Source organism: Procambarus clarkii, chromosome 39 (assembly GCF_040958095.1).
Source record: "Procambarus clarkii isolate CNS0578487 chromosome 39, FALCON_Pclarkii_2.0, whole genome shotgun sequence".
Classification (NCBI taxonomy): Eukaryota; Metazoa; Arthropoda; class Malacostraca; order Decapoda; family Cambaridae; genus Procambarus; species Procambarus clarkii.
Window position 1 is genome coordinate 3,848,218 of NC_091188.1, and position 23,761 is coordinate 3,871,978.

Sequence of the window (23,761 nt, forward strand, 5' to 3'; positions counted from 1 at the left end):
GCTACACTGTTCAAAGTTCAACTCCTAAGCATTTCATGTTTCAGTTCAATATGATGTGGTACTCAATATACTGAACAGGAACTCTTCAGAAGAAATATTAAACAAAATACTGTACACGTGACAAAACCATAATTAGGTACAGTACTTACATGGAATTAAGCCCTTTACAAACAATTGCAAAAATTTTCAACGATACACAGGAAAGAATTTTTTTTAAAGGAATGAACAAATAAATGTATACTCTACTAAAGAAGTCCATTTATTACTGTCAATATCATTACAGTGTACATCAATATACCAACAGGAATGCTACAAATTCCACAACAGGCTGTCCTTGATAGGAAAATAAATAGCCACTCTACACCATATCCAATTTTGATACATCTATTGATTTCTAATCTTCTAAGCATGCAGTTATTGTTCTACAAGTATTAAATGATACTGGGTTTATGATACGCAATTATGTTTCAGAACCCTCTTGTATAAGCTCTTGTAATTAAACCCATTAATGCAGTGGTCCTCAACCAATTTTGGACTCAGCCATATTTTTTGAATACTCAAGAGACCTGTGACCCTTGCCACACTTTCGTAATTAAAAAAAAAAAAGTATTTGAATATTCTTTTAACCCAACAGTTGAGAACCACCGCATTAATAAACGGACTACTGTACTTTGTTGGGGAAATATTTAAATTTCATGGACTTTTAATTTCACGACTGGTATTGTATTTGTACTTTACCACATTCAATGATTCTAAATTATAAGGTGTTTTTTGTGAAGTCAAAAACACTAAAAACCAATAAAAATATAACCCCAACATTAAAAAAAAAATAAAGCTTAAAATACATCACTAGTAAGATGCTAATGGAAGATATACCGAGAGGAATTCCTAACCTCTGTCGTGTTCAGAATATATGTCTTTCAATCCATGAGACTTGTAGTTCAATCTGAAAGATAAACCTTTAAATCTGCCAGACAAACTTGAAAACATGGGTTAATAAGTGGGAAAAATATCAGAGCTTAAGGAGAGTTAAGAACATAGACTGGTCTGGTTATTATGAAGGTACACATTTATTATTAATTATATAGAAGAACTTTCATTCAAGTTTCGATACATTTCGTAACACAATTACCTGGTAATTTTGAATAAACTAAACAAGAAAATTATTTTGCATTTCAGTTAGCAAAATATAAAAATTGTAGTTGCAAACTTATTAATTTTGAAAATTAAAATATTAAGCTCTATATATTTCAAATTTTTTTTTATTTATGAATAATATTTAAGGCAATAAATTATTTCTAATTATACAATACCTTCATACAGTTCATATTTCAACAGCATACCTGCTTATGCTGGATATTATCCATATGGAAATATCATTAATAAATTATAAAAGAACTATAAAAATATTACAGGTTTATTATATCATCTTACCAGAGAATTATACTTGCTGTGAAATTACAAAACTATTAAAGCAGTTTCTTTTTCATGGTCGTCTAAACTTAGATATATTAATTTGATACATAGAGGCATTTATACCATATCCACTGAGGCCTTGCCCAAGAGCAAATGGATAACCGATTTTTGTAGATATCATGTGTATATGACCAGAAAAAACTTTTATTTACAGTAATGATGTATTTTTGTCTTCATAAAAAGATGAATTGGTTGTAGAAGTGAGAAGAAGTGTTAGGTTCACTGGAACCTTAGGACTGAACTTTGTATGATAAGTGGTAGCCATCCACACACTGTGAATGCGCGAGTCTCATCATGTGTGATAAGGTACTGTACTGTTAAGTACTGTTAAGCCCGTGGACACAAGGGGGCGAATGGATATGGCATCAGTAAATTTGTTATAAACGCCTGTATATATAATAACATAAAAAGTATACCATGATTTGACAGCAAGCCACAAAAATTACATTCTCTTATTAAAGTTTACTCCCCAAGGAGAAACTTTACAAAACTTTATAAAATCATAATTTGAAGTGTAGTTTACAAAATAAATGTAGAACTACTGTGCTTAATAAATGCATACATACTGTACTTACATGGTATGGTATGCTATCATTCATGATCATCAACCATTAAGCTTTACTAAGTGCTAAAGCATCATTAGCAATGCTCAATATATTTGCCGAGGAATTCTTGAAGTTGGTCAAGGCTCTTAAATAAATGTAACACTTGCCACATGTTTGCACTAATCAACAAGATTATAAGGAAAGTATGACAATCACCTCAGTAAGCATATATAACATGTCGGCCAGAGAAACATACATATATTGGACAAATTTAAGGCTGAAAATAAAAAATATAAAGCCTCTTGGTTAATATTGAAAATACAGTAATCAAATCTTCTAATGCACTGCATGAAAAATCACCACCGACGATCTGAGATTCCCAAAAACCAACAGTTCTTTGTACACACTCAGGAACATAATGATATTGTGCTAAACTAGAAATATGCATCTCAGTCAAGCATAATGACATCATTTGATCCCGGTTTCTGAAAAGAGAGAAAAAAAAGAATTAAACACCAACTCATGAAAGATGGAAATAATGAAGTTTAGGTTAAAAATAAAATAAAATTATCAGAGTAATGATAGGGGATAAAATCTAAGACAAGGACTAGGGAAAAGAAATACTGTATGGTAAACAAAGTTTGGGCACCACCCTGGAACCAATGAATAAAACAAAAGAGCAATGCAGATGGGAGATTTATTTTCATGCACTAAATTAAAAGTAAAGAACAAAAGATATATTGCATAAATACCACTAACTGTACACTATATAAAAAATAAAAAAATAAAATAGAACTACTGTGCTGAGGGGAATGGTGCCCAACTACTTAGACGGTCGGGGATTGAACGCTGACCTGCATGAAGCGAGACCGTCGCTCTACTGTCCAGCCCAATAAATGCATACTCTATGAATGAGTATATAAATGAACGTATATACGTATCTGAATGAATATACGTACCTATTGACACGTATGAGGCAGCTCTTATTTATATCCTCATACGGGGTGAACAGTTTTGAAATGAAATGAGTTTGAGTGAAATGAGAAATGAGCGAGTTTGGGTGGATATAAATAGGAGCTGCCTTGCCTTCTGTAGTTCCTGTATTATTACATTCAAATTATGAGTGGTTGACTTGGAATACTTCATTACAACCATATAGAGATGTTAAAACCATATGGACATAATCAGCATACATATCATGTAATTACAGGTACTGTATAATGGAATTTGATACCATGACAATTATCACATTGATGCAGTAATATTTACGACAATAACTGCATTTGCATATTAATAATCATGAAATTGCAGATTTTTTTGTTGGTCAAGGTAAACACCATTACATGCACATAGAGCTATTATATCCATATTATCATCATTGGTATAAAACCAAAACAATAATAGCTTCAACCAACGTATGATGATGCCTCATGCCCCAAAAAGCAAAAGGACTCTTGACCTCAACAGGTGGGGCAATGAAAACAGCAAGAGTTACCCATTGGATAACTCTTGCTAACTCTTGGATAACTCTTATTTGTTATATACTATAATAAATAAGCATTTGAATAGTTAAAAGTAAAAATAATTGTCAGCATATGAAATTCCACGACTGCATGAATACCGTTTTCTTCACAAGTGTTGTTTCCTTCTCAGTTTCAACGATTGCAAGTCCTTCCGATTAACAAACCATTAATGTGAAAAACATCGACAGGAAATTGTGTAATTTGTTGACTTCAAACATTTAATGCACTTGACCTAAATAAAAAAAATTAAAGCAAAAAACAACTTAAACCTTTTCTGGAGGTTTTTGCTGAGGCGGCACCATAACTGGTCTAATTTGTGATGTTGCAGGCCTCGTCACGTAATTAGCTGTAGCCGAGCTAACTCCTGCACTAGACGGCTGGCCACGAATCAGCCCAGCAGACATCTGGACATGAAAAGGGAGAATTAGAGAATGTATATGTTCATCATAATGAATTATTAATTGTACAAAGTTATATATCCATAATCTCCAGGTGAGGAATTAAACATGTTCTTTCTACAGATTTTAAGCAGATTCAAAAGAGCATGGAGGATGGGGAGGGGATGGTGGAAGAACTGAATGATTTCTATGTGAGAGCTTATGAGAATTTATTTAGGTGAGTTAGTGGTTAGGAGCTTAAATTTGAGTGATAAGGATGAGTGACAACCATAAATGTAAAACATCCTATATGATCTAGGACTTTCCAACAATCACTTTCTTAGTTGTCATATTTGCACTTTAATGAAAAAACTCTTGAAATACACAAGCAATGAGGACAGAGCTTATCAGGAACCAACCAAAGTACTGGAGACAAATCAAAGGAGCAGGGACCAACCGAAAGATCTGAGACAATCCAAAAATAGATCGACCACCTTAAACATTGCTCAAGATGATAACTGCTCTACCTGGGCATATTTTCTTTTTGTCTGCAAATTACCTAATCAATGAGTATGAAAGTAATGTTCATTTTATTTTTACAAGTATATAGACCACACACGTGTGTATAGTATTTACGTTAAAAAATAAATGGGAAACGTTGAAATGTCCATAAACACCAGTATATTCAGCTATAATGCACAATCACATTTTTGTATCTATACTCTAGAACAATCATTTGCAAAAATTTGTAGTTGTAACCCCAAAAATAATTTACAAAACATGGAGAGTTTATACAATTCAGTAGTCGCTGAAAAGGTCCACGAAAGGCCTGGAACGTTTATGTCAGTCGTGCAGCGAGGGGCCAGAATGTTACTGTTAATACAGTCATTCTATTACCTCTTAAACCTTTAAATATTTGTTCTCAAATTAATCTAGAACTAGTAATATGATGAACTACACATATACAGCTACAAAACTATACACACACTCACCAGACTAGCCATAGACACCTGATCTCTTTGTGGAGTGATCTGTGACATGTGGTTAATGACTTGGTTCTCTCTCTGAATATTCTCTTCCAGCATTCTCAACTGCTGCTCAAGCATGGGAAGCATTTCAGGATGGTTCCCAAATGGCAGAAGTTTCCTTTGCTCTGGTGCAATCATTGGGTTCTTCAGCTGGGGATAAACATTTAAACAATTTGCACAATTAATCTCACTGTACCCAGAACACTGGCCTTACAAATATAAGTATGTTAAACAATGAAATTAATGTAACAACAAACTTAGTGACTTAATACTAGCCGAGCACATATTTCCTATGTAATTTATAATTGTATTTTTAAAAAATTTCCAAGTTCGGAAGGTTCAACTACAAAATGTAGGTGGTTCTGGTTACAGGCTAAACAAAAATACTTTGGGGCTGATTATTGGGTTAACTTAAAGCTTAAAAATATTATTCTAATACCTTCTTACCACCTACCGATGTGTTTTCCTAAGATAAATTATCAGAAGGAAGTAACACACCAAATGTATTAATACAACATGATGATTATCAACCATATACAGTATAGTCTGAATAGTTATGAAACGATACAAAACTACACATACAATGAACAGTGTGATGCACTATTGCACAGTATACCACTGTTACAAGTAAATAAAGTAGATATGGTTCAATCTGATGAGTGACTGATCAAGGTTATCTCGAGATGATTTCGGGGCTTTAGTGTCCCCGCGGCCCGGTCTTCGACCAGGCCTCCACCCCCAGGAAGCAGCCAGTGACAGCTGACTAACACCCAGGTACCTATTTTACTGCTAGGTAACAGGGGCATAGGGTGAAAGAAACTCTGCCCACTCTTTCTCGCCAGCGCCCGGGATCGAACCCGGAACCACAGGATCACAAGTCCAGTGTGCTGCCCTCTCGGCCGACTGGCTCCCTAGGTATCATGAAGGCGTATCTCAGAATAAGAAAAGGCAGAATTGTTGCAATTGTTGCAAGGCAGATGATGAAATGATTCTCGGGGCCACTGATGAATACACCAGTCAAAATGAGTTTAAAGAATGTAATTACTAGAAGCTCATGTGAGCTTTAGTTAAAAGAAATCAGTTACCTCTTAGCATTTCATTTTTATCGTTTAGTCAAAAAGTCTTATAATAATGGTGAGTGGCCAACTAATATATAGTCATTTCCTATGAAATCATAAAGCCATCACATTAACTAAATACAAGTAACTGGAAAGAATTTACAAGATAAGTTATATTATTAAAATGGATATGGTTGACGATTTGTGACACTGCATTTTTGGTGAGAACATTCAAATCTCAAAAAAGGTTACAGGTTTCTTCCATTTTAGTTTGTTAGTTTTTCCATCTGATTTTGATTAAATTTTCACACAAAGCAAAACTCAGCAGGCTTAAAATTTGGATTTATATTTTGTAAATACAAACATAAAATGTTGTAAAAATTTGTAAAATTTGTTTGGACCCAGTAAGTTCAACACCTTTCATAATACACAAGACACCATAATAATTTACAATTTACTCACATTGTAAACCATGCCTTGAACTCGTTGATAGTGGTTGAGGTGAATCTTTTGAATCTGTTTAGTTGCCAGCACTACACTCTCACACATCTCTTGTTGAGTTAGGTTGGGGTTCTGTCAAAGAAAACAAAAATTTAACAAATATATCTCAAATTACAGACAATTTTAACTACATGCATCCTGATCACAGCCCATCGAGGTAGGTATCCACGATCTCTTAAGCCAGGCTATCTCACAATACAAAAAAAATGTGAATATTCTAAACATAACTCTCTCTCTCTCCCTCTGTACATGAATATATTTAAATATGGACATAAATGTGGGAAGGAGAGAATGTGGTTGGAGGGGTGGAAAACACCTAGGCTCTGCCCGAGTGTTTTCTTACCACTCTGAATTCATAGCTCATTTTCTTATCTTTTGTGGCTATCATGTGGCATTAATTAGACCTTCTAAATTTTCTTCTTGTGATTACCAGGTGCGAGTTTTATGATATTGGTATATTGGTATATATATATGATATTCCTGTGTTAAGTCTGGTGTTACATCCATTCACAGTCCTGTAATTCTGGTCTCCTTTACCATCTCCCAAACAATTTTTGTTTTTATTTAATCTTGATAGCTGTTTGTCCGCCCATTCCTACAGGCTGTCAAGGTCTTCCTGTCACATTATGCAGTCTGTGTAAGTCTTCACCATATTTAAAGTTATGCATTACATAAAAAATTGACATGTATGATCCTGTCTCTTCCAAAAGATCATTTACATAAATCAAGAACAGCAGTGGTTTAAGTACCGAGCCTCGCAAACACAGCTTACCACTTCCCACAGATTATCACTTTATTATCAGATCTATTATCTGATATTATTATTATCAGATTTATTATCAGATTATCACAGCTTACCACTTCCCACAATTATCTCAAGATAACCTCCCTTTATCCCAACTGATCCTTTATCATTATAACCTTGTTTCCTATTTTTCAGATGCTCTCTAACCCAGTAAAATATCTTTCTAATTATCCCAGTCTGCTTTCCACATTATACTGTGGAAATACTTTCCACCGTCCACATAATCTGTTAGGTAATGTGTGCAAGAACATTTATCCATTTAAACCATGTACATTTACCTGAGCTTTAATAGTGTTAACAACTCCTTCAAAGCTGAATGATGATAGAGAGAGTGATGGCAAACTGCTGGCATTGGCCATCATGGTAGGATTGCCTACCACCGGCATCACACTGTTTCGTTGTTGTTGAACCACTGAAAATAAAGTAATTTAATATTACAGTACAATATTCTTATTTCATGTGATGAGCTGCAATTGTAATATGTAACATTGTAACAATTGTAATATGTGAGAACCCTCACTGGTGGTCATCTGTGATGCCATGGAGGGTTCTGAATGGCTTTCAGTTTGTGTGAAATGACATCTGGCTGCCATTCTGGGCAGAACTGAGCATTTTCCAATGATTCATTAGCTTATATAATGTCCTTGCAAAGATGTTTATAAATTCCTGTGCACCAGTGCCAGTATGTCATCTGGCTTGACTTCAGTACAGTATCTCCAAATCCTAAAGTAAAAAGATATATTATTGGAATGGACACAACTGTTACTGCATATCTTGCAATATGTAGCAAAGTGGCTAAAGCATACATTAACATTATAATTATTTACTTACTAAAGCCTTTCTTCTCATTTTCGTAGTCTTCCCAAGCTGCCGTACGCTCTTCTTCCGTTAGTTCTTCACTTGTTTGGTTTTCCAAGAGCGAGTCCTGTTCATGATAATCTACGATCCAGTTCTTGTGTCGTTTCAGCATTTCAGCTAGAAGTCGATCCTAAAAAGAAGTTAATAAGCTATAAAGCATATTGCCAATATATGGCTGCAGATCAGGGATCCACACCTGCCCGGACATCAGCAAACAAAGGCAGGCTTGTACAGTGGTGTTCAATGTTATGAGGAATAAATGAGGATCAAACAACCTGGAACTGGAAAAAATGTAAAGAATAAAAGTTTGATGTATTAAAATGAGAGACAAATATAAAAAATCTTAAGGAGTATAATACAATAATTTGTATAAAAGCAGAGAAAAAAACTGAGAGAAAAAAAGAACCATACTGTTAATGCACGAAAAGTGGTAGGAGAAAATGAATGAGTTCTTGGTGTCACAGTTCAAGGTGTTTGTGTGAAATTAAGTTTGATAGAGCAAAGGTGGCAATTGTGCTTGCATATATTGTGAGTTGAATAGAAGTGGGTTTTGAGCCCTGAGTGACACAATAGGTGTAAATGTTCCAGGAATAAGTAATGTCTCTAGACCAGGGTTCCAGGAACCTTCTTACAAATTACCCCAAATCTATTTGTCTTAAAATTATATTATCACCAGGTTCCAATAGTTTTGAATATAAAAAATTATTGTCATTTTCTAAAATTCTCACAACTCACTACAGGGTGATTTACAAAGTAGTAGATGAGTAATTCGCAATGAGCTTGTAAAAAGAAGCATGTTAAAACATCTATGTGATATAAAAGCAATACAGAGGAATATCTGGAGGTTTGTCTTATCACACGACAGAACTATGTTATAAGGTAAAATTGACTGGTAAATGGGTGACCAAACCTTACAGGAATCCAAGAGGTGAAATAATCAAAGTTGAGAAGTTAAACAAGAGTTGGTCAATATGTACAAGAGAGACGTTAACAGTAATCTTTGAACAAGAAATTATAAACTAATAAACCTTAATGATATCAGATGTATACTAGGAATGTTTTGTTAATAGTCCCAAACAAGTATGCTGACTTGCAGAAACAACGACAAGAATGGCAGTATACTGCTTGGTGGGACAAAGAAGAGCCATAACAGTTGATGATAAAGGCAAAGAAAACAAAAGTACAGTTATGAATTGATTTTATACAGCAGTTTTGAATACTTTACAAAATTATGTAGTTTACCTTGCCGTGAAAAAAAGAAATATGTAGGAGTGTATGATGACAATTTTCTAATGTGTCAACGTAAAAGTTTTCCCTTGATACATTATAAAATCAGTGAACCGAAACTGGAATAAGGTTCTTACCTCTGGCACATTCGGTATGTCGCGCTTATCAGCATCGGCTGGGGTAAACTCGTACAGCTGCGCCAGTTCATCCATCTTGAAATAACGTTTGATCTGATGTTCATCCACTACTCGTAAAGCTGTTGACATTTTAGTTACTTGTCTGGAGTAGATTTTCTCTTCCATTGTCCCCTTTAATCAAAAGATATACAAAATCTTTTAGAAATTCTACTGCATAATAATCTTATTTTCTTTACGAAAATAATCTTATAAGTAAAATACACACACACACACGTACGTTATATAACAAAGACAGGACACCAAAATTTCCTAGATGGTCCTAACAAATTGGGCTCAGTATAAATTGTTCGGTGGAACATGCAATGTTCGATTAAAGTGAGGAGTGATCATCCAAGTTGTCACCGAGACAAAGAGCTGGGTGGTGGCTGTGTAAGCCCTATTCATGATCCACATAATTAAAGAATAAATTACTGTACAGCACAGTACTTAAAAATTTTTAATCAAATTTAAATACAACATGTTACAAATTATATTATAAAATAATAATAAATTAAAATATATACACAGAACAGCCAAAAGTGAATCTATTATTACAATGCAACATGTTAATAATGTTCATTACCAAAAGGAATTCCAGTTTCAATTTAAATATTAATTAAATACCAAAAACTTAAAATTACTGTATTAAAATATGACAAACTATTATAGAAGTATTACTGGCAGTCTATAATAACTCAAAACTATACACAAAATAAACAAAAAATTTTAAATGCTTCTAAGCCATGAGTCTATACCATGTGTTCAAACCCAAGCACTGGTTGGTTGGCTTGGTCAGAGATGTTATTGTCAATTGTCACATTATCCGCACTGTAATTTGCCTTATTTAATAACAAGATGTCTTACTAGAGCAATCATAAAGCTGAAGATTGTATTAATAAGTGGAAATCCATTTCCTTAGGAGTGAAAATTAATGATAAACGTGAGTGGTGTAAGCTGATTTCTGGCAATTGCCTATATTATAATAATACAACATTTTTAACTTGTACCATTTACCTGTGCCACAAAACGATAAACATAACATGGCTTTTTCTGTCCAAAGCGATATATTCTGAAGATTGACTGGGTGTCGTGGGATGGATTCCAGGAAGAATCAAAGATAATCACTCTGTTAGCAGCAACTAGATTGATGCCGAGACCTCCTGCTCGAGTTGATATGAGGAATAGACGACATCTGAAAAAGAAATTGGACATCAAACTTATAACAATCATTACCACTTTTCACTTCCATGGCATAAAGAGGGACTCTGTCTTCAATAGGGAGAGGACGGGTCCCCTGACTAATAATGAACAGGAATAAAATACACATAAAGCTTTGTTTATTTATTTTAATCCCACTTACTGAAGATATATATTATTTATTAATTTATATATACAAGAATTCTAACATTCTTGTAAAGTCACTAGCACGCATAGCGTTTCGGGCTGCAAAATACACACACACACAAAAGTTTAAAACAAAATTTATAAATATTGAATCAACATTACATAAAACTCAAAGGACTTGCAAGAAATATTTGAAAGACAAATACCAAATAAAACTAAAAAGTACCCCAACCAACATATGACCACAAAACTTACCCCTCCCACCCCCAACTAGCAATGAACGTTAACCGAAGGTCAGGTGCCAGCCAGCCCTTTACTCTCAAGCCTGAACAAACCCCTAAATCCTATAAACATTAAAAAAAGAAAGAGGTCTAGAAAAATAGGAGCAACAGGGGGCATAATATTTATCGCACTAAGACTGGAGTTACGAGGAGAGACTGAAGGGGTTAAACATGCCAAAACTAGAAAATAAAAGACAAAGAGGAGATATGATCACCACTTACAAAATACTAACAGGAATCGACCAAATTCGCAAAGAGGAATTCCTGAAACAACAACTTCACGAACAAGAGGACACAGATTCAAGCTAAGGAAACATAGATGCCGAAATAATATTAGAACGTTTTCTTTTGTAAACAGAGTGGTAGACGGTTGGAACAAGCTAAGTGAGAAGGTAGTGGAGACTAAATACACTTTTGTTCTCTAGAGTATTAATTTGATAACATTTTGAGACCAAATGTTGTTGTTATAACCCAAGAAATAACTGAGAAAAGATGAAATGATTGTAAACATTTTTATTCATTGCCAAGTGAGATCTGCCAAGCACCCAATGTTTACACTCAGGAATACTCAGTGGAGCATAAAAATAAACTTTTGCTAAGCCTGGAGATACTGACTGATCTAATAAATGGGGATCATGCTGAATAAGTGAACTCTGAAAACATTTTCCCAGGTTTACAACAATAAAATTTGTAGCAAGTTCTCTTCACATCTCTGATGTTTTTGTTATAGCAAGTTCCAGATTTTGTTTTTTAAACTGTTCTTTGCATAAATTTAATTGTAGATATACCAGTGGCACAAACCTCAATATTTAAAGTTCAAAATTAACACACTGAAGCATTCGAGATTTTTAATGTTAGGGATACCTAATTATCTGTCAGCAAGCAAAGCAAATCAAATAAAAGTACACTAGCATTTTTAATTGGTTAATGTTTTATGATCAAGGGATCATGTACAATATATTTCTTACCTCTCATTAGTGGGATTGTTAAAGACTTTGCACATATTCTTTCGAGTGTCAGCAGAAGAGGAGCCATCAAGACGCAGGTAATCCCGCTCTTTTTTCCACTGCTTAAATGGTAGAGGTAAGGGATCCTCAGGCTGTGGCAAGTCTAGTGTCCCTTCATCTATCAACTGCAGGAATTCTTCAATCATATCCAAGGCCAATAACGACTGACTGAAAACCAGCCTGGTGAATGGAAAGAAAATATATATTGGTGAATTTAGCTTTAATTTAAACAGTGTCATTATAAGCACATATGTTGTTTAATTTATGGCAATACAGTATGTATGCAAATAAATAAGAAACAGACTAGCAAAAAAGCATAACTAAAATGTCAATTGTAGCACGTGTGGTAAACTAATTCCTATATAACTTTGTGGGAGAATTATAGGATCAAACTGAATTAAAAACATGAGACCAGATTATAGTGTTCATGTACAGATGCAACCAATAAACAGATCCATCACCAAGAGAATGGGCACCACCTGTGGATTAGTGGTCAGTACAGTCAAGTCACAGATGAAAGGTCTTGGGCTCAATTCTTGCAGCAGGATAGAAGTATCTGGCAACATTTCCTGTCACCTGATGCATCTGGTCATCTAGCAGTTTGAGGGTTAACACTTATTTCACACATTGCCCTAGACCATCTTGTCTATTAATTAATAATTTGTTGCGGCTGTCTCTTGTTTTCGCACCAGTGTGGTAAATATAGTCATCATATACTTTTATACACCACTACCAAGGAGTATGATTATCAATTGTGCCAAATTGAAAAAAATCACTTTACAGGAAAGGCAAATTGAGAAAATATAGGAACATAGTGCTTTTATATCATGTAAAGGAATACACACACACACCTACACCCACACAAAAACAAAAAATAAATATAATGACAATTGTCATATATGCCATGTAATGAAGGAAAAACCAGAATAAAGTGATCATGCAAACAAAAAGTACCTAAGCTTACACTTTATCACCAATGGAAGAGCACTCTCGTAGGATATCGAGCAGAAGTATAAGTTTACCACTATGCTCTAGTTTGTCTAAAAAGTCAGCTTCGTCTTCATCTTTGGAAATATTGTCATCAATTACTTTTTTCCACCAATCAACACGCACTTTACCACTCTCAGTTAACCCAGGAATGGGACCTGCAAATGAAATAAATACAAAAAATTTAGAGATAATTCTTGAACATGGTCTCTAGAAGAGCTGATGCACCCACTAGGGTGCTAGTCTACCAACTGAGTTGTCCTCCTACCCAAATCCTCTTGTTACTTGGGCTGACACAAGGGGACAGCTGGGGGTGACTGATAGCGATTGCTTAAATAGTTCATAGTGATTCTTGGCAATTCAGTGTTGTCAAAAAACATTTAGAGGCAGTTTGTCCCCACACCCCTTGAGTGACAAAGTCATCTAGATCCACGGGACATTCAATGTCCCATGGATCTAGTATCAGCAGTATCAGTTTAATGGCAAATAGAAGCTATCAGAAGAGCCCTGCTTAGAAATAATGTGCAATTTTGCTAAACATTTCATACTAAAAGCAAAATAAATAACAATTACCTAAGTTGAAAAAATGATTGGCTTTGAACTTTGAACAATCATTTCAATAGCAAAATCATTCTGATTTGTTATGGTTTATACTATGAAAAGGTACTGATGTATATGACCACACTATGTTATTAATATAATACACCTAATTATACTGGTGAAATTCCTCTACAAATGAATGATATAACAGCATTGCAGTAGCCAACCACCAAACATGATATGCACCCTAACTTTGGCCACCAATAAATTTGTTACTACTGTGTCAGATTTGATTCTGCACTGATCTGGCCTTGTTTAAATCCACAACAGGCACAGAGAAAATATTTGGTTAAGTTTTGGAGACTTTATAATTAAAAATCTATTAATATTCTGTATACACATACAGCATACAAATATATAGTACTATCTACACTCACTAATCCGAATCACATGGGGCCCACCCCCATTCATATTAGCCGAATTTCATATCGGCATTGTCCAAAAATTAACATTGAGCATTGACAATTTTCTGTACAGCAACCCAGTTACTCCTACAGTTTATCCATGCACTCCTGTCATTTACCCTGGCATTTTTATCATTTACCTGCTTACCTCTGCTGTTTACTCAAAATGTTGAGCATGAATTTATTCCAGTTACCTGAAGATTAGAGCTATCAAGAGTACTTACTTGTATACATTGTTGCTGCTTATCAGTTATTTTTTAATCAAAAGTAAATTTTGCCTCTTTTTATGGCACCTTAAAATACAGTACCAGTACCAATAAATGTCATAAGTGACTGAGGGCAAGACTTTAGCTAATTAAAATGTAAAAATGCATAGCAAGGGGAAATGGCTCATCATACATTCACTAGCAATTTAAATTATTATTTAATATATTTTAGACTCAATATTTAGAACTAAGGAAGTCTATTTGGGTAAGTGAAAATTATAATACAGAAGTGATATAAATTGTAATCTTCATTTTAAAGTGTAAATTTACTTTTAAAGTTAGAATATGACTGCTTGTAAAATCAAGACTAGTCACAGATAGCATTAGTCCCATATTTTATCGTAACATTCCGTAGATAATATTTATAAAATATAATGCCTTAACAAGTGGCCCTACATGAACTAACATATTACCAGGTTTTTCAAACTCCTCTACTTTTAATTCTTCCTCCTCAGACTCCTCATTCTTCTTCTTCTCTTTCTTCTTCTTTTTCTTTCTTGATCTTTCATCTTCTGAAGAATCAGAGGTGGTCGTGTCATCACAAATGAAATCATCCAATTCTTCTTCTTCATCATTAAACTGAAAGGAAACAAATACCTGTATAGTAAAATTGAGCAAAAACCAAAGACAGTTACATGAACAAAATTTGGTTGGTAAAAAAAAGTATGGCAGAGAAAATTTGGAGTGTTATTATGGTTCCCAAGTGGGAGAGATAACGATGTAGAAAGTGAAGAGGCACTACAGCAGCATCTTAAATAAACCAACAATAACTGGTATATGGTCCAGTTCCAAATCTAATGTTTGTTCATGGCATTATGTGGACCATGACTGTCTCGGTCTCGGGTTTTGTCCTGCATTATTCTTGAAAAGTATATTTATTACCTAGTGTTACAATCAACTTCTATTTGACTAATGAGCAAAAGGAACAATCTGTACAATGAGATTATTGTTCCCGAGGAGGGAAGGGCATTGTAAGTGAAGAGGGACTTCATTTTCTTCATATCACAACCTGTATGATTTTGTTTATTATATTTTATTTTATAATACTGATTGTGATCTAAATTATATAAATCTTTAACCTTTTCATAGTACAGTAGTGAAAAAAGTAAGCAAGTAGAATTTCTCAGCCAATTTTACTCTACTTTACCTACACCATTGCCTTTCTACACTTAGTCTATAAAATTGGTGCCAGAAATAAAGGAATTAAACAATGAAGACACAGGTGCAATGGACTAGAACAGTATTTCATGAAGAGAAAAAGGAATGAGGTGAAAGGTATCCACAAAGATGAGTACAAGACAAAAGTACTTAAATGCAGAGGAGGGTGGTAAACAAATACTGTAGAGTGAACTGTAAATGAAGGTGAAGGCTATCCTTCTTTTGCACGTTAAGAGCAGATATCTATTAACATTCAACAGCCGAGCAATGACAACAAGTAAATTGAATATATATCATTGTACAGCTATCTTGAGGTTATCTTGAGATGATGTCGGGGCTTTAGTGTCCCCGCGGCCCGGTCCTCGACCAGGCCTCCACCCCCAGGAAGCAGCCCGTGACAGCTGACTAACACCCAGGTACCTATTTTACTGCTAGGTAACAGGGGCATAGGGTGAAAGAAACTCTGCCCATAGTTTCTCGCCGGTGTCTGGGATCGAACCCAGTACCACAGGATCACAAATCCAGCGTGCTGTCCGCTCGGCTGACCGGCTCCCCCAGCTGTATCCTTAATTTTATTAATTTATTTATGCTGTTGGTATTTGAGCTGTGATTAACTTCTTTAACTAGGGATGTAACTTACCAATGCTCTTCTGACAGCCAACTCTAAGACCTTAGGGTGAGTCCAGACTCTGGAGAGACAATTGAAGTCCACAAACAAGCCTGATCCTTGACGTTTGGGACCACCTTGTGCCAGATTATCCAGATAATATTGGTATAGCTTGCATTGGATCTCTGACAGCTGAACTGATATAACAAATTCAAACTTTGGAGGCAGGAATGGCTTCAAGACTGTGTAATCAAAACGCTGAAAAGATAATATTTTGTAAAATGTAATTATTGAACACATCTTTTATAAATAAACTTATTACAAGAAAGTAAATAAGCTTTAAAGGTCAAACACACAGTAAATATTCTGTACATAGCTTTTACACCTTTTCTTACCCCTAAACAAAAAAAAATGCACGAATACACTCCAGCTTAGTTACTTATGCCCCAGATACTGGCTTGGTTCTACATGGTGAGTTTTATTTACTTTACTGATGTACCAATTCTATATCATATCTGAATTTTAAGTTGAGGATAGAAGTGACCTCTGAAACTACTATTTTCAGCACATTACCTGGTTACCTTGTTAGCAGGTATACCATTATATACTACATTCCATTTAGTATATATACTACATTCCATTTAGTTTAAACAAAATTTTTGTACATTTCCTTGACTCTTGAGGTTATCTTGAGATGATTTCGGGGCTTTAGTGTCCCCGCGGTCCGGCCCTCGACCAGATCTCCACCCCCAGGAAGCAGCCCGTGACAGCTGACTAACACCCCAGGTACCTATTTTACTGCTAGGTAACAGGGGCATAGGGTAAGAAACTCTGCCCATCGTTTCTCGCCGGCGCCCGGGATCGAACCCGGGACTCATTTGTTGCTGTGATTTTTCCATTTAAAAACTATATCCTTGTCCACCTTTTCTATCCCTCTCATCCAAGGCACTTTTCATCACTTCTGTATGTCAATAAAATCCAGGAATTTTTTATCTCGCCTCATCTATGTTGGTATACAGTAGAAAATCAAAATATTGTTATTACTTTATAAGTGGTGATCATATCGCCTCTTTTTCTTCTATCTTCTAGTTTGGTATATTTAACACCTCTGGCCTCTCTTCATAACTCTTATTTTTCAGTTCTGGAAGCCATTTTGTACAGGCCTTTGCACCTTTTCCAGTTTATGTGCTTGAGATATAGGCACCATATGACTGCTGCTTATTTCAATTTTGGTATCACAAAAGTCATGAACAGTTTCTTTAATATTTCACCATCCATGTACAGTATTTAAAAGCAATCCTGAAATTTGTAAGTGTGGTGTAAGCTGACCCCTCACACTGCCCTTTATGTGGTTAACTGGTTAGAGTTTACTGTCTGGAACCAACCCCAGATTTCTTTCTTTGTCAGAGTTCTTTTAATACATTTTCACATAATTTGAAGGTTGTGTGAGGCCCTATTAATCTGTACTTGATGATAAATTGTAACTCCCTTTAGTGTAATATATTACATAACCTCACATCAAGTAATCTGTAATAGTGAACTTTATTCTATACACATTTGTGAGTAGTAAATCACCTGTTTAAATTGTCCTTAATATTTATGGGCCGTGGCATAAAAGCTATACTCAGTGATTCTGAAGTCATTCTTTTAATACATTTTTTGTTTACAAAAGTTAAACTGGTGTAAGGTTATTATTATAATTAACAATGTTTCCTTAATCTCCACTCACCTGTACACACCCTTCTAATAGGTTATGAAGAATGTGAGCTCTTCTCTTCATCCTCCGGACATCTCGAGGCATGGCATCAACACACTGGCCTTGCTCAATAGGATTAACGAAACGATTCATAAATTCTTTTTTCGTGCCAAGAAGATTTGGTTTAACGAACTGGATCATGCAGTGATCTGGAATTATTACAAATACAGGTACATGTATTTCTCAGGCAGAAAATATCAAGAGCAGTTAGTAACAGGACTAATTTTTTTAATGTATAATGGAAATTAATAGACAAAGTAACAATTTATTGTATTGAACAATTTCACTGTATTGTTAGAACAGCAGACATGAGACAAGAAAGAAAGAATTTGGTGAATAAATTAATTACAAGGCGGAAATAAAGTAGAATGGAAAATTGGTGAGAAATATTCAGTACTGTACATATAGTGGGATTAAAGAAGAAGAAGAAGAAATATAAGGCAACAAGACAAATAATATAAATTAACACAAATAGGAGCCTGACTTATATAAGAGCCTGGTTATTAATTAATTGAGTTTAAGACAACACTTACATTCCTTAAGATTATTTTGGAGAGGAGTACCAGTGAGCACAATACGTCTTTTTGTATTAATCTGAGTGATTGCCTTTGAGAGTGCAGTAGCCTCATTTTTCAGTATATGACCTTCATCACAAACCATCAAGTCCGGACCTGTCAATAAGCAGAATAATGAGAAATTTTATACAACACATAATGGTGACCAAATTCCTACCATGGTATATCTCATGAGCCACAATCATATATAATGCTGTTAAATGTTAATAACAAAATCAATTTACTTATTAAATTTCCACAAGGTAGCCACAAAATTCAACATTTTCAGACATTCCAAAGATAATTAATTACATGCAAGAAAATATAGCATTAAATGAAATGAAACACTAATTTCTGAGTGAGCCAGAAATATTCTCAAGAACAGTGAACATAGACACAAATGTCAACAACAGGATCACCAAGACCAGTGCTGCCTTTGGAAGATTCCCTGAGAATGTCTGGGAACGGAGGGATCAACCTTACCACCAAACTGAAGGTCTACCGTGCAGTGGTACTCACCACCCTTCTCAATGCCAGCGTGACCTGGACTGTCTATAGCAGACATGCCAAACACCTCAATCACTTTCACTCGAGTGTCTCCGCAGATTCCCCCGCACCAGGTGGCATGACAAAATCCCGAAAACAGAGGTCCTGGAAAGGGCCAGTATTCCCAGCACCTACGCTCTCCTACAGACAACTCAGGCCACATTGGGAAGGCCATGTTGTCAGAATGCCTGACAGCTGATTGCCAAAACAATTGATGTATGGAGAATTATGTCAGAGCTAGCATTCAATTGGAAGGCAGAAGAAACGATATAAGGACTGCCTCAAGGTCACCCTCAAATACCTGGACATCAACCACAGCACTTGGGAGATGCTTGCTCAGGACCGTCCAACTTGGAGAAGCAAAGCCATCACAGGGGCCTGTGCAGCAGAGAACAGACAGGCTGCAGAGGCCCAGAGGAAACATGCTGTGCACAAAGCTAGAGCAACCTCCACTTCTATAGCAGCACTCACCCACATATGTACCATGTGTGGCACCTTCCAGACCCAGATTGGTCTCATCATCCATCTTCTGACACACAGACACCGACCTTTGACCTGATATATTAACACTTTCTGCGAACTGGGGACAGAAACTGCACCCATAAATAACATCATGGATGTCTGGCACCAACACATGTTGCATCCACAATTATAATATTTGTTAAAATTCCATTTATTGTTCGATTATTATTCTGACAAGCTTTAAAATGCGCGCCTTTAATGACAATTGAGATCAAAACACTGGAAAGGGGATACACATCTTAGTGTGGGTGCACACTCCCGGGAAATGCCAGGCTCACCTTGGGGTGGGCCTGGGAAATGTGCATGCTGGGCAGCGCAAAGTGTTAAAAGTCATGGTCATATTTGACTCAAAGGACCAACATCACCACCTTGACAGAGTCAAGTGAACTTTTTGAATTTGTTAAATCTTGCCCTTTTTTGGTGGAACTGTAATTATTTGTTTAAATTTAGGTTAGTGGCGAAACCTGGACAAAGAGGACATTTTATTGCATGCATTCATTCAATAAAATTTCATGGAAACATTTTTTTACCCCTATTAATACACACGGTTCAAAGCCCTTAAGAATGAGCCACCAATAGTTATTCTAGGCTAGACTGAAGGTTTCCACCGACTTCAAAGAGCCAGGACCAGGATTTATTAAGCATTTACCTTTCCCCTTTCCATTACTTGATCCAAGGTTATTATTGTTATGCACAATCCCATTGTGCTTCAGAGTTCATAATTGTTTAATAAAGCAAACTAAGCCGCCAAGATTGAGGAAAGAAGTACAGTTTTCGTAAGCAGAAATATAAATGTTTCATGTATACTGACCCAGAATGTTATCTTGCAATACCATGTATGTGCCAGACCTTCAGATTTAGCCTAATGAGATAGCTCAGAAATGGTCTAAAGTCTTAGAATGTAGATAAGGAAAGTGTAGAATCCCTCAGTAAAACACACAGTTTTGCCCTACTTGAATGCCTAATTACAAGGTAAATAAAGATGAAACATACCTGGATTTATTAGTGTTTTCTGGAAGATCTCTTTCATCTTGCCTTTATACCGCTTGCATTTGCTATTTGAGAGATTTCGAAACATGTCATAGCCTATAATGCACACGCCTCCTTCCCGCCACCAGTCATCAAGGCGATATGCTCGACCCCATAAATCTTTGGCTCTGGAAAAGTATATACCGTATTAAAAATACAAAAATCAGTTGATACTATTATGTGAAAAACCTTCCACATAGTGATGCTATATTTTTCAGCACTTTCATTACCATTTACTTTCATGCCTGGGACAATTACTGTTTACCTTTATACCTGGGAATACTATGAAGCATTTAATTTTATAATACAAAAATAATTGTATTATATGAGATGTTTTAAGAGAATAAATGAAAAAATAGAGCATAGTGAGTTATGAAAAGACCTTTTCTGGGTGGTCCATAATAACTACCCCTAGTTTATGGTATTGAAGTATAAAGGCTCCTGTGACTTACTCCCCCCACTGGAAGCACTATTCCATACATCTGACCTCTGTAAAGGATCAGGGAGCATGTGAAAAAGATCAGCCCACTATTGAGAAAAACTGCTCTACCCTGGACACTGCCCAGTGATGTGGAGAATATTCCAGTTAACAAATGACACTCCCCAGAAATCTTAAGACATGTCCCTGGTGATCCTGGGATGTACCCAGTGATAAGGGGAATTAATTCAGTGATTTAGAGCATAATTCCTCGGTACCTGGGAAATTTGCCAACACCCCAGTGGACTGTCAAGACATCCAGAGGAGCACAGTAGTTACTGCACTTTCAGCTGCCGACTATGTTGGCACTTTATTTCGAGAGAGAGTAATTAATGGCCACGTGGAAGGTACCAATTACATCTTTAGAGAGGAATTATTGGCCACATAGAAGTTGAAGGTATGACAGTGAGTGAAACTCTTAATTGCTCCTTTTAGGCAGTTTCATCAAGTTTACAGCTTTTTTTTAACATTCCTGCCTTAATCTGTCCCATGACCCCATCCATATACTTATTCATCAACCATCACATAACCCTGCCACACACCTATAATAATAATATCAAACCAGTCACGTATCACACCATTAACTCTTACACATGAATTATTTCATACATAAACACATTTCCCAGTACTGTATTTAAAAAGAGCTCTGCCAACTTCTAAGCCTCCCACTCACCCAAAGTCCTTCCCTATTTACTTAAAGAAAAAAAGCGATAAAATTAACTCGCTTGCAAATCCAGATATCATCAGTAATATTAAAACATGGCAAACCAGACAGACAGAACTAAAGAAGCCCGATACTTACGAAGCAAGCTCAACGACATCAAATGGTAACATCTTCCCCTTGAGCCAATTGGAGAATTCACTGACCCAGTTATAAACAGTGTTGACTGGACAGCACACCATAACTCTCTGAATATGCCTGTTGGTCTTCTTACTTAACAGCAACGTGTGGACAAAGGTGATTACCTAAAGAAACAAATGTTACCAAATAATTATAAATTTCATAAAGTTGTGAAAAATATATACTGAATATATACAAATATATGCATACATAAAATAATCATAAGTATTTGTGTTAATTAAACTAGTATTTAATCCAAGGCAACTCATCAGTATAATGACTAACTTACTTGTAGAGTTTTGCCCAGACCCATACAATGGGCAAGAATGCAGCCACTGCCAGTATTTTCTTTCAGCATTTCTAGACTCTCAATAGTTGCATCCCACATGAACTTTATTCCTTTGAACTGCATGGAAAACCAACATTTAAAATTAAAACAAAAACAGCCAATAAATTAGATCATATAACTACAACATGAACTTTGTTTATTTTATTTCAACCACTTTCCACTCCAATTTGAGGAAAAATACTTCCTAGTATTTCTTTTCTGGAGGAGCCCCTTGGTCGTTCCTTGAAGTGATCTTGCCATGATTGCTCTTATCTATTAGGTCATGTCGGTTGCAGAAGTTTTATTTGGCCTACCGGGTACCACAACCAGAACCTGGCCCCCTCACAGAGGTGATGAAAGCAGGTGACACTTCACCTTCAACACCACTGTAGTGCTCCAATGGCCATCAATAGCAGTGGGTCCCTGTGCTTCTAAGTGCAGGCAGTCTTTGAACTTTATCCTATGGGGGCCATTTGCTTGTGTTATTGTTCATTTTTCTGTATTTTCTTCACTTGCATATTTCTATCCAGCATCTTGTGTGGAATTTGCTTGTTTTGTGATTCAAGCTACATGTGTTCAGGGTTTAGCACTACCCCTGCACTGATAGTTACTTTAGTGAATTCCAGTGTTCACCCTTTCCAAACCAGGTCACTAGGGTGCAGGCCACCAGGGTGAAGTGACTTACCTCAAGTAATATAAGAGTTTTTGACCTCTTTGTTTAGGCCTGTGGTCAGGGGGGCATTCAATTCACTTGGAGTGTACTGGGGTTTGGGAATTTGTTCATTCTGCATGCTGAATGAATGCTCTACAGGGCATGCTGCATAGCTGCCCTGTGCAGCTCGATAAATTTATTCATACTGCATTCAGTGTCTGTTCTTCTGGCATGTGTCCCCAGTGCTTAGGGGGGGGGGGGGTGTCCTGTTTAGCTAGTTCTCTTCAAGCCCTGAAAATTTCCCTGTGGGTGTAGAGTGTGGCTCATTTTGATTTTGACTCATCTAGTCCATATTCACTATCTTAAGAGTTTGTAGGGTGCTTGTCAGTCCTGTTACTGGCCAGCCGTCATTCTTTGCCACTGCCAAGCTGCCTGTTGGGTCTATGACCCCAAGTCCTGCACCTTAAGCGTGTTTCTAGTCTTGCTTCTCAATCAGTCATGTCACTTCCATTATTTGATATTATGTTTATGGTGCTTAATTAATTTACTCAGGTGTAGTGGTTGTATTATCCCAAACCCATGTCTTTTCCGTCTGCATTCCTTGAGTATGTGTTGAAATACAATTGCTCTTGGAATTACATCTGTTCGGCATTATTGGAAAGCTCAGATGTGTTTCAATAAAAGTGGTTCATTTTAAATCTTGTTAAATTTTTTAGAAAAAATTTACCCAAAAATTTATAATACAGTATTAACACTTTTGTAGCATCTGTTACAATATTTTTTGGAAATTTCAACAAAATCAAATGGAAACCTTTCATGTATTGTTG

The 23,761-nt window shown here is 35.9% G+C and overlaps 1 protein-coding gene across 1 annotated transcript in view; it reads right to left on the reverse strand.

Annotated features, from left to right (window-relative positions):
* Positions 1 to 243: 243 nt before the first annotated feature.
* LOC123760326 (transcriptional regulator ATRX) overlaps positions 244 to 23,761 on the reverse strand; it is a 55,650-nt gene continuing 32,132 nt past the window's right edge. Inside the window, exons 18-34 of the mRNA XM_045745919.2 lie at positions 22,244 to 22,360; positions 21,916 to 22,079; positions 20,600 to 20,763; positions 18,518 to 18,655; positions 17,958 to 18,133; positions 16,262 to 16,486; positions 14,877 to 15,042; positions 13,171 to 13,351; positions 12,168 to 12,386; positions 10,589 to 10,766; positions 9,536 to 9,706; positions 8,145 to 8,301; positions 7,592 to 7,725; positions 6,470 to 6,580; positions 4,914 to 5,099; positions 3,814 to 3,948; positions 244 to 2,506 (exon numbers count right to left, since the gene is read on the reverse strand). Of these exons, the coding sequence (XP_045601875.2) occupies positions 2,471 to 2,506; positions 3,814 to 3,948; positions 4,914 to 5,099; positions 6,470 to 6,580; positions 7,592 to 7,725; positions 8,145 to 8,301; positions 9,536 to 9,706; positions 10,589 to 10,766; positions 12,168 to 12,386; positions 13,171 to 13,351; positions 14,877 to 15,042; positions 16,262 to 16,486; positions 17,958 to 18,133; positions 18,518 to 18,655; positions 20,600 to 20,763; positions 21,916 to 22,079; positions 22,244 to 22,360 (2,658 nt within the window). The 3' untranslated portion in view covers positions 244 to 2,470. The remainder of the gene's footprint in view (positions 2,507 to 3,813; positions 3,949 to 4,913; positions 5,100 to 6,469; positions 6,581 to 7,591; positions 7,726 to 8,144; positions 8,302 to 9,535; positions 9,707 to 10,588; positions 10,767 to 12,167; positions 12,387 to 13,170; positions 13,352 to 14,876; positions 15,043 to 16,261; positions 16,487 to 17,957; positions 18,134 to 18,517; positions 18,656 to 20,599; positions 20,764 to 21,915; positions 22,080 to 22,243; positions 22,361 to 23,761) is intronic.